The 12,241-nt window shown below is 47.7% G+C and overlaps 1 protein-coding gene across 3 annotated transcripts in view; it reads left to right on the forward strand.

Annotated features, from left to right (window-relative positions):
• Nucleotides 1–12,241, forward strand: part of PRDM16 (PR/SET domain 16) — a 1,067,934-nt gene that overhangs the window by 960,019 nt on the left and 95,674 nt on the right. The window contains exon 1 of one of the 3 annotated variants that reach the window (XM_078642480.1): nucleotides 10,130–10,422. The exons of the other annotated variants lie outside the window; for them this stretch is intronic. Within the exon in view, the coding sequence (XP_078498606.1) occupies nucleotides 10,321–10,422 (102 nt within the window). The 5' untranslated portion in view covers nucleotides 10,130–10,320. Of the gene's footprint in view, nucleotides 1–10,129; nucleotides 10,423–12,241 lie in introns of those variants that run through there. 3 annotated transcript variants of the gene reach the window in all.

Here is a 12,241-nt window from a genome sequence, read left to right on the forward strand (position 1 = left end):
TTTACCGCCCCATTTCAACAATGAGATCATTATGGTCAGAAGGGTACCATGGCTAGGAAAGACGAAGAAAACAATAATCGGGGACTGCATTATGGTGTCTTTTCGAGACCCTGGTACTGTTTTACACATCTGTGCAGGGTCAAATAGATCACTGGATTCCACCATACAGTCTCTGCCAGTCTCCTTCTTCTTCCCTCCCATTCACATGCAAGATGACCCTCCGCTAAGCAACTGGACAAGGGTAGAACGGAGATCCAGACATAAGGAGCACGTTGTGCGTCCAGCTTACCAACCACCTGATACTCCCTTTTTCCACTATAATCGTTTTAATTGCTTGAGCGGGTTGGATGGGGTCGATTGACTGTCCTCAAAATCAGACTCCAACTCGGTGACCCTGGACAATGGATCCTGTGACCTCTCCGAGCCAGTTGGACTTATTGTTGATAACGTTCCCGAGGTAGTAACTGGTGTAGTACCTGCCACTGGCTCCCCTTATACTTCCATCCCTGTAACCCCTCCTACTGAGCACTTGAAACTAATCTGGTGGAACGTGGCTGGACTAGCTAGCAAGCTGACTACTCCAGACTGGGTAACTTATATTGAGACTGGGGACGTTTGCATGTTCCAGGAGACCTGGGCAAGGGAGGAATACAGGCACCAGGGCTACCAGCCATTTTCCATCCCGGCCAGGTGGGAGGGTAAAGGTTGCCCCTCAGGTGGACTAACAACGTGGGTAGCATCCCACTTAGGCTGTGAGGCCTCACGCTTACCGGTGTAATCTGATGATATCCTTCTGGTTTTACTGTCCTGGCCGAACCAAGCAAAACTCGCCTTGATTAATATCTATTCTAGGCCAGTGGGAGTTGCCAGGGAGTCGCCTACCATTGAGGAACTCTTAGTCTATTTCGCCGAAATACCAAGAGACCTACCCTATGTAGTGGGAGGGGATCTAAACTCCCACTTTGAGCCACTGCCTGGCCTCCTAGAGGGGTTCCCGAAGGAAGAAGAGGTCAGGTGGTCGGTACCTTTGGTAGAAGCCCTTCCCCCGAAGGCATGGACACCGGTAGCATTACAGATCACAGCTCTCACCCTAAGATTTGGAATTAGAGCCTGCAATGGGCGTACTAAATCCGATTTACCTAGCAGAACTACCTATAACAGAGCGGGAAGAGAATCCCGCCTGGACTATGTCCTGGTACAGACAGTGAATTGGTCATCTGTTCAGGACTTCAGGGTTACTGAAAGGCTGGACAGCGATCACAACGCTTTGGAACTTGATTTCACTCATCCCGGCCTCCAAATTCCTATATCAACTGTGGAGGAGAATAAACCTGAACTTCTATTGTCCAATAACAGGAGAAGAATCAGGTGGGAAAAACTAGCCTCAAGCAAGGAGAAGCTCTCGAGGCTATATGCAGGGCTAATCCCTATTTTGGAGACTGTGGGAGATCTAGCCACTGAGGCGGGCAATAAAGATTCACTTGGCAGATTATACCAGGCTCATGAGGACCTCATAAAGGGAGCCGCCCCCATCCTCTTTAGCAATGTCCAGAACCAGAGGAGGGGGCAGCTACACAAATCCTCATGGTATAATACAGCCTGCAGAAAGGCAAAGGGAGAACTTCTCAGAATCATTAAGGAGGGCTTAGGGGGTGAGAAGCTAAAAGAAAGCAGATAGGCATACAAAAAACTAATTGCCCATGCTAAAACTGAATGGGAGGAGAATCAATGGGAGGAGCTTACTAACGCCCTCGCAAAAAGAGACCACCGAATGTTTTGGAGAGTAGTGAACGGGGGGTCGGGGAGCCTCCACTCATCTATTGAGCCCAATATCGCAGCAGGGGTGTGGCAGGCACACTTTCAATTCCTTTATAGTTCTGAGTTGGGAGAAACTAGGAATGACACCGGTATTGGTCGGGTTGACTACGAGGGGGATTAATAGTAGCGGGGGAGGTTAGGGCAGCAATAGCAGGACTGACTTCGAGTAAGGCGCCAGGATTGGATGGCTTGCCCGGGGATTTATTCAAGCAGGAGCCCGATGTTTGGGCCCCCTACCTTGCTGCTCTGTTTAACGGAGTTCTGAGTGGCATGGAAATCCCGAGTACTTGCCTGGGGGCAGAGGTGGTTCCCATATTCAAAAAGGGCTCGCCTCTGCTCCCAGCCAACTACAGACCAATCAGCTTAATTGATGTGCCACAGAAGCTGTTTGCTAGGGTACTGCTAAACCGGCTTCAGGACTGGGCAGAGGAAACGGGGGCCCTCAGTCCCTATCAGGCGGGCTTCAGACAGGGAGTTTCGACAGTGGACCAGGTCTTCCGATTGAACATCATCTATTGGAGGGCAGCGATATTCGAAGGCGGCAGCTTATACACAATATTTGTGGATCTGAGGGCCGCCTTCGACCTGGTGCCCAGAGGGAAACTTTGGAGTGTCCTGGCCGAGATGGGCGTACCCCCGGACATCCTGATAATCTTACAGAGATTGCACCATAATAACTATGCTCGAGTGAGGTGCGGGAGGTCTGGGGAACTGACGGATAGATTCCCCGTTGACAGGGGGGTTAGGCAGGGCTGTGTGCTGGCACCGACCCTGTTTTGCCTCTTTGTCAACGGGGTAACCGCCCATCTGAACGGCACTGAATATACCGACGCCCCAAAACTGAACGGCAGCAGGGTGCCTGCAATTATGTTTGCAGACGACACCCTGCTGCTGTCCAAAACCCCTATGGGGATTCAGAGGATCCTCGACTCATTTGTGGCCTTTTGCTCAGACAGGGGCCTAGAAATTAATGCTGCAAAAACTAAGTTCATGGTCCTGAACCCTAGCCAAAAATTGCGCCCGAACCCATACTTGGGAGCATCACGCCTTGAGAGAGTCTCCACCTTTGAATACCTAGGTGTAACCCTGAACGAAAATATGTCTTGGGGACCACATCAGACCAGGGTCAACCTCAAACTAGTACAGACCACTGGGGGTATCATGCGGATGATAAAAGGCTCCACATACCGCCCATTGGGGCCGCTCATCCAGATCTACAAGGCGCAGGCCAGGGGTGCTACTATGTACGGGGCGGAACTATGGGGCCATACATCTTTCCGCAGTCTGTCCTCAACTGAGAACAACTTTATCAGACAAATAGTGGCACTTCCGCCCAGCACCCCACTCATTCCCTTGAGGTTGGATCTGGGACTGAGACCAATAGCTGACGAACTAGGTCTCAGACCCATAGTCTTCTGGCGAAGACTATGGAGTAGTGAAGAACTCTCGCCTTATAGGGCGGAACTGAGGGAGCTTTTAACCCATCCTAAGGCATTACAGATCCCCTGGATAAAATATATTCAAAAAACCTGTACGAGACTGGGGTTCCCTGACCTCTGGTCTGATCCTGCTAGTGCCTCATTAAACATCTCACGGAGAGCTCTGGCCAAAGTTTACTATGAACAGAAACTAGGCATTGCTTTGGATTCCCAGGGGGAGGGGTCACTAACTTCCGCATTTGCGCTAAGCAAGGACTGCTATAGGCTGGAGAGGGTTTTGGACGCTATATCCCCCGTGCTGGCCAGGAAGCTGTTTCTCCAATGGAGATATGGCACATTGCCTCCGCGATCATTTACCAGCTCCTGGTCAACCCCGCCCTCTTCCAAGCAGTGCCCGACATGCTCCTGTGCCGAGGAAAGCGATCTACATGTGGTCCTGTTTTGTACAATTTACAAGGCAGCTAGGAAATATTGGCTCCTTCCACTCATTAGAAACCTTGGTTGTAGGGAGTATCTCCCAATGTACAGAATTTTAAAAACCGACGTCTCAAGTCCAATCGTTTTTGCATTAGCAAAATTTCTCTCCAATGTTTGGCATACCCGCACCCGTATCCTGAAGACACAGGTTTCCATTTAATTTTAACTCTATAAGTCCAATGTGATTTCAGTAGTTTAAATTACGGAAATGAACTATTTACAGTGTATAAATTTGTACTGATTGTGGATGATTTTATAATCGTTGTATATGTTTTATTGTATATCTTTGATGGCCACATGGCCGAAATAAAGATTGCTAAAGTAAAAAAAGTAAAAAAAGTATATGTGAGATTGTCAGCAGAACAGAGATATTGCATCGCTGGTGGCTACATCTTGAAGATGGTAAAATAGAGTAAACCACAGTTACCAGTGAGTTTAACAGCTTTATGCACAGTTATAATATACATTTATATTTACAAGACAGTCACATGACAATCATGTGCCTTGTTGTTTTCTTATAAAGAAAGTCTTCCTTAGTGTGTAGTTACATTGTGATCAGGAATGGGTATACCACTATTGTAATCTAACTAAACCTAATTTTGAGGCTGGATTATAATCTGAATGAAAATGAATGTAATGTCACAGACGTGGCTGTTGTTTTGAATTTAATTGAAATTCAGTAAAAAAAAGACCAACAGCAGAAACTGAGTCTATTTGAAGAAGTCATTATATGGAACCTGAATGGAGGAGGACTCACACCATTTTTGTATCACAACATTTCTTAAAAGGTTAAACTATAATGTTGATACCCTGATGCAGGCTAGAAGACAGTCGAAGAAAAGGGGAAACATGTTGCTTGCTTACACTGAAAAATCTCTTCACAGCCACAACAGCTACATGTTTCAATGATAACATGTAACATTTTGAGTTTCTTACTCTATATGCTATTGGAGTTATATTGCGTCAGACACGATGTGCGTCACCGTTGTGACAGAGTATCCTGTCCACCGAGATCTAAATCAGGCGCATAGCTATGAGTAGCTCCAACCCTCCTCAACCCTGGGTGTGGTCTCTTGCAATACTTACCCCACTCTTTCAAATGAAAAACATTGATAATAACTTTTTTATTATATTATTTTATGTTATCCCCGACGAATTGTTTACCAATAATGCTCTAAAAACTTCTAAAAAAAATAACAATCCTAGTTTAGCCCCACAAGAGTTCATTTTTTTAGATACCATAATAATCATCATCATTGGCAATATTATTATTATTATTATTATTATTATTATTATTATTATTATCAGCAGTGGTAGTATTAGAATTACTATCATTATCATTAATGTTGCTTTTATCAATATTATTATTACTGTTACTTGGATAGCACGTGCTACATGGAGCATTATCTATCTCCACTCAAATAAAAGTTGTTATTATTTCTGAACTCAATCCTGCTAAGTCCATTGAACATGGGAGGATGAAAGGCCTACGGGTATGTAGCGCGCTCTATAAGCTTCACTGATTGATTGATTGAAAGGCGGAGTCAGAATTACTAACAGTGTAAACTTCAATTTTAGTTTAACCCGTTCCGTCATGTTATGTAAATTGTTTTTACTTAACAATATCACAGTTACTTTGGTTAGCAGCTAATAAAAACAGGATAAAGCTCAAAAGTCAAAAACACCCCTTTTATAGCTATTGGGTAAATGATGTAGGGCAAACAAAATGCAAGTTTGAGGTTGACCCTGTAAGAGAGTGGAAGAGCCTGTCAGGGCCTCCAGCAACAGGCCACACAAGAGGCCGCTCAATCAGTTCTAATTCACATGTAGCCTTATTGCTAAATTACTACTTGGTGAACATTGTGCCTCACAACTGTCTGCCTGTGTAATTATTACAATGCAAATACGGGCCAGCGACAGAAACAGAGCTGTCTGTTTTATCTAGTGCTGGAGGACACAGCTTTTGTGTTGGCTAAATACACAGCAGCCATTAGCATCTGAATGGGCAATTACATGAAATGCGTGGCACGAGTTTTCCTTTATTAGGTGAAAGATGATGAATGTTGTATGAAGATGACATGGCCCATCCTGACACAAGCACTGCCCTCTCTCGCGCGTTATTAAAACGAGCTCAGCAAACAGGCTGGATGGCCCAGCTATTCAAGCCCTGGGCCCACTGGAGCCTCCCCGGCCTTGTCCTGCTTGAGCACATGACAAATGAACCATTCGCTGCAGGTGAAAGGGAGAGGACTCCGGATTCTTGCGAAAGGCCATTTATCATGTAATAATTAGGGAATAACCCTGCCATGCGGCGGCTCGCGCTCACACGGAGACGCGCACCTTGCAAGTAACGCAAGGCACGGCAGACACGCATGTGACGTCATCACCTGGGGACGCACAATGACGTGCCCCACGCAGACTGTGCGCTCCTGTCGCGAGGGGATATCATGTGACGTAATAATGACCTAGGCACGCACTACAACGTGCACCTCTCAGGTCGTGCAGTCGGGCACGGAGGAAATACCCTGTGATGTGACGACTTGTGGGCACACGTGGCGTGTGCATTGCACATCCTGCACGAGGGAATACCCTGTGATGTAATGGTTTGTGCCCTCACGGTGATGACGTGTACCATAGCAGATCAGGCAGGCTGGCACGGGGGTAATATCATGTGACGTATTAAGGAGGCCTGGTGACGTGCACCTTGCACTCAGAGCATGAGGGGTAATCTTGTGATGTAATAATGACCTGTAAAGGAACGGTGCAATGCACACTGCCGAGCGTGCAGTGTGAGCCAGAGGGAATACATACCCTGCGGTCAACGGTGTAGGTTACATTGGTGCAGCAGGTGCAGTGGCACCGTAGTCCAGAGACCTGACAAGCCAATTTAAACCTGATTATTACGTATTTTTCAATTTAAACATCAGCCAGAGGTTCGAATCTTTCCTGGCACTTTGGTCAACGTCACACTGGCTACGCTATTGTCTGTGGTGGTGCAGTCACCTGTGCACGGACGGTGACTTGGGATACCCTCTTGGCACGAGTCATTATCCTATGGTGTAATCGCTTGTCCACGGACAGAGACGTGCACCTCGCAGATTATGAACCGGGCACGAGGGAATATCCTGTTACACAATTACTTGTGCTCACACGGTGAAATGCACCTTGCACATCCACCCCGGGCACGAGGGATGTAATGATATGATGACCTGGGTATGCATGGTGAAGTGCACTTTGCCATGCTCCCAGGGCAAGATGGATTTATTTTTGTGGGTTAATGACGTGAACACACACCGCGTGTGCATTGTGCATCATGATTCATGAACAACGGGCACGAGGGAATACAATGTGATCTAATCGCCTGTGCACACAAAGTGAAGCGCGCTTAGTGCACCTTGCAGATCACGCATCCCGGGCACGAAGGAGTACCTTGGGGTGGAATAACCTGTGCACCACGTTGGTGTGTACTTTGCACAATAGAATACTCTGTGACCTAACAAGCTGTGCACGTACGTTGACACGCACCTTCCAGATCGCGCACCGCGGGCAAGAGTGAATATTCTGTGGTATAATAACATGTGCACGCACGTCGACGCGCACCTAGCAGCTCATGTTCTCTCAGCACGAGAGATTATCCTGTGGCGCAATCACCTGTGCACGCGCGTCGACGTTCACCTTGCAGGTCATGCTCTCTGGTCACAAGAGAATACCCTGGTGTTGTGTAATCGCGTGTCCACCCCAGGTGAAAAGCATCTTGCAGATCATGTACAGCGAGCACGGAAGATGCACAATGAACATGTCGTGATGTCTGACAATGACCTTTGATTGCTGAAAAACTTTAGTACAAGACAGTCATGGTACTGAGCTGCGATAGTGTGTTTTGTTGAAATAGGCCGGATAAAATTGTATAGTAAAATTATGTTATGATTCACTTCAGTTGTGTCCAGAAATATTATCCTTATAAAGGTATTGAAGCGCTTTACATGAGCACCAGTTACAATACACAAGGGCACATTCATTTTTGCAGGCACAGGGAGATTAAGCGATTTGCCCAGAATCACATGATGCTGAGACAACGCCGAGACTCGAACCTGGTTCCCCAGTTCTAACCTCTGGAGCTCCGGTCGTTATGCCGCATCCTCTGCCCAAGTGTACAAGAACGCACGGTACACTTGAAACACGAGTTTAGAAAAAAAACTGAGAAACGCGTGCTGGCCAGACCGCTTGTTAAATCACATAGGGTTTCTGGAGAGTACGAGGGGAACAGGGGCAAAACCCATACCACCCCTATCCCACCCTCTCCATCCTTGCTGTCCCACAAACACACGCGTGATATTGCTGGTGTGACTCAGGCGCCCATGGCATGTCATAGTGTACATGTGTAGAACACAACGGGAGGTGTTCGTTTCTGGGAAGGATTGGGCCGGGGGGGGGGGGCGGGCTGCACCCAGGCTAGAACTGTTCAGCTAGACTGTATATAAAGAAAAATAACATTTTCTGCGGAGGAACGAGTTATGCTCCACTCAGCGAGAAAGCAGCCAAGCAGAAATATATAATAAATATTGATTACAATTATTGTTTTCCCGAAACGTATTGGCTTTTCAGCGTAACTTATCTTTTTATGGTAAAACGTGTCCGGAAACATTTCCCCGGCGCAAGCACAGAGATTTTAATGGCGATTCGGCAATAACTCATTGCAGGTTCACCCTGGGAGGACCAGGGGTCGGCTTCTGTGGGCTGGGAATGCTGGTCACCTCTGGAGCCCCCGCCCCTCCCCCCTTCCCCGAAGGCGTGCTGGTAGACCTCGCACAGCCCGCCCCCTTTCAGGGGCTGTAGCGCCTCGGGCAGGGGTGGCTGGTTTAGTCCCCGGCCCCTCTGACACTGTACAGTAAGTACACGAAGTAAAACAACTTTTTATAAAACGCATCAATAAAGCCAGAAGTCGCCAAGTCTTGGCACCTGCGCACCGAAATGGCAAATTCTTGCATTTCATTTTATTGCACAGCAAACATCCTGACTCCTGCGCGTAATGGGAAAAAACGGCTTGGCGATAACAGGGTTCGTAAAGTGCGTAAACGTGTCACAGGCATAAATCTCCCCGGCAGGTGAAGATGAGACAAGAGGGAAAAGTCGATGAGCGCGATGAAATAAATAAGTGGGAACATAAATATGTGACGTTTAGAAAACAGTATGGACACTAGAGTATAAACGACATTCTTAAAAATATATAATGCAAACACAAAAGCCTGGGTATTCCTTTCACACAGGGCACTGCTGAATTTAAGATATGTCTCTGCGAGCTTCTTTCCCAGTCTCTAGCCACACACACAAACGCGTTATGTTACCGTGTGTGACACGATGTGTTAGCTGTCTTATCTTACTTTGTTACGCTGCATTACGTTATACCATGTTATGTTATGCTATGTTTCTTCTGCTATACTATGTTACGTTATGACACATTAAGTTATGCTATCCTACGTGATATTACTTTACGTTACGTTGAGTTATATTACGTCACGTTGCTATGTTATGTATGTTATGTAACGTTACTATGTTACTTTATGACAGTGTACGTTATGCTATCCTATGTTACGTTACTTTACGTTACGTTATGATAAACTCCCACTCCCACTCGTGTGTGCTAACATGTTTGTGTGAGATTTGTGTGCCCGGTTGTACTGGTGCCTCACTCTGGGAGCGGTAAAGGAGATTTTACAAAGCTATACGTACTTGTCAATAAGAGGTGCCTTTATGATCTACGTGACTGTGTACCTTGTCATGGCAATCTTCTGCAAATGCGCATATGCTGAAAAGATGTATGCGTGTTCGTGGTGTGGTGTACGCCAAAAGGCCAAGAAATTGGCGAAAGCTGCGCAAAACAAATACTTAATTTCGTAACATAATACGCTAGCGTAATCGCCTCAGTGCGCTTCGGAATCTTTAAAATGCGTATGTGGCACGAACGGGGCCGGGTTTATCTTACCTACAAATAATACCGTCTGGGCAGAAAATGAGTGTCCATGGCCTGACAGGTCCTCTCTTCTGGCGTAACAGCGTGCAACTTGGGAGATCGGTTGTGGATACAAAAATCTAAAATGTTTTTAGTGCTTCTAACGCGTATTTTGTGTAAGGTTTCCTGCTTGGAGGCTAAGTGCGCGCTTTAACGACCGGGCACTCTTAACGATTTGTAAAATAAACACGCAGTACAGGAGGCAGCGAGACAGCTGAAAACTTGGAGAGCAGATTGTGCGAACAAACAAACTTCCCTTTTCCTCCTGAATGGCAGCAGGCAGGGTCGGGGCGGCCTCTGACAGACACAGAATGCAGGGAGGGGTCTCCGGGGGGAGAGATCGGAGCTCACGGATGAGATTAGGGGGAGTGTCTGCGCCGGGATTCTCCGAGGGCCACTCAGAGAGCAGAGCATCCAGTGAGTGCAGCGGCGGCCCCACCTCGCCGGGGATGTGCAGAGAGGGGAGGATGCGGCGCTAGCAGGACAGTGCGTGTGGCATCAGCGCAGGCAGGCCCGGAGCCCGCACACTCGCAGGCGGCGCGCACCGCACACGGCCGGCCGCGCAATCCGGGAAGGATGGTGTTTGCCGTCAACTCCACAGAACCCGCCACAGCCAGCTGGGAAGCCGTGGACTTGTCTCAAATTTCCGAGCTGGTGTGCCTCACACAACGGAAAAAGGTTATACTTTTTAAATCATTATTAATGTCCCCCCCTATTCCCCCTAATGCATGTTCCGCTGCCCTGTTATTTCATTGACGCCGCTTGATTTTCTGCTTTCTAGCCAGTTTACGATAAGGGGCTTCATCTGTGTGTATAATCCGTCCGTCGAGCCCGGCGTGCTTGAGATGTGTTTTGTGCAACTTAACTTTATACAATCAGTTAGTGTGCGCGTTGTTCTTTGAAGACTGTTGGTGGGAGAGAGTTTTATGCTTCATCGGAAGCCTCAGGTTCGCCGCACCATTGAAGGCTCCCGGTCGCTTGTCCAAGGCTGCCCTCTAGCGGCTGAACTTGGAACTCTGTGCAACAGATAGCCTTTGTGTTGAGCCGGCCGAGCACACATGTGTGGCACCGAGATGCATGTACTGACAGTCTAAACCGAATTAATGAACTTGAATGTATCGCGGCAACTCCGCGTCCCTTTCACCGCAGGAAACGTTCATCCTGTCCCTACCAGTCTACCAATTTCTAAAAACAAAGCGCAAAATGCAACATAGCACGACTAAGGGCAATTGCGTTTGATGGGGTCATGGACGGCCAGCGCCGGTGTTGCTTTCTGGTTGTACGAGACATTGCCCTGTTTTGTAAAGTGCGATAACAAAAAATAATTAAAACACACAGCGATAAATAAAAGTTATTGTTTCCGGAAACATACGAAGTGTGCGCTCGTAGGCACGTGCTACTGTGTGTCTGACCCAACAGTGTGGAGTGCATGTTTAACTATTTCGTGTGTCTGTTGGACCCCTTTGGACTTAAAGTAACTCTAAATATCTAGATTCCTTTATAGAGCCTCGAAAGTTTGCCAGACATATACATTGAAATATTAGGACCCAAAATGTTTCGCCCAGGATCACAAAGTTTGGTCATGCGGGGAAGCCAGGGATGAATGTGCAGGTCGCCCTTATGTCGTAACCTTAAACCTAAACAAACATATCAGCAAATACAGTATACATGTTAATGTGTTTACTTTTTACCAGGGGCATCTGATGTAGACGGAAGTACCTCAGTGAGGATTTGAATGATAACAACCTAAGAATAGTGAAATGATTACCATTAATAACACAAGTAGAACGCCGAAAATGTCACTCCTATACATACACACACATGAATATAGAATGAAACAGAATGAGAGAGTGTCGAGGACACGAAGCGCACTATACAAAACACTTGTGTAGGCGCTAAATGTGTGCATATACACATATACTTCTACACATGTACATCCAGTTATATTACATCCTACTTTAACACGTAATATTTGATTACAAATAACTCCTGGGCCGTGCGTGAGGCCGGCTTTGTAACACCGGGCTTTCTGTTGCCTTGTGGTACTCGGAACACCCAGCCACAGTTGCGTTGTCAGCCCGTCTGCGGCGATCGCTGCCTCGCCGGTGACCCTCGACGCTAGCTCGCCCTGAGGCTCGAGGAGACTGCCCTGGTTCATCCGTCCGTCCGGCCGCGGCGGTGCCTCTTTAAGCGGGCACCCGAATGCAGTAACGCCGGCCTCGGCGCAGTGTCGGCTCGAGGAGGCGAGCTGGCCAGAGCCCAGACCCGATGTGACCTCCCTGGCAGGGAGCGGATCCCCAGCTCCCCCGGCAGAGGCTGCTGCCGATCAATAGACGATGGACGTCGGGAAGGCGCTCCTGCCCAGGCCACGGCCGCGAGGCGCTGCGCGCTGGCTGTGGCCGATCGCTGCCACCATGCATTGCAGGATCAGCGCTGGGATTCAAAGGTGACCTTTCCCTGCCGCACTTAAAACGTGTAAATCCGTGTAGGATTTTTG

This window comes from Lissotriton helveticus, chromosome 5_1, assembly GCF_964261635.1.
Source record: "Lissotriton helveticus chromosome 5_1, aLisHel1.1, whole genome shotgun sequence".
Taxonomy (NCBI): Eukaryota; Metazoa; Chordata; class Amphibia; order Caudata; family Salamandridae; genus Lissotriton; species Lissotriton helveticus.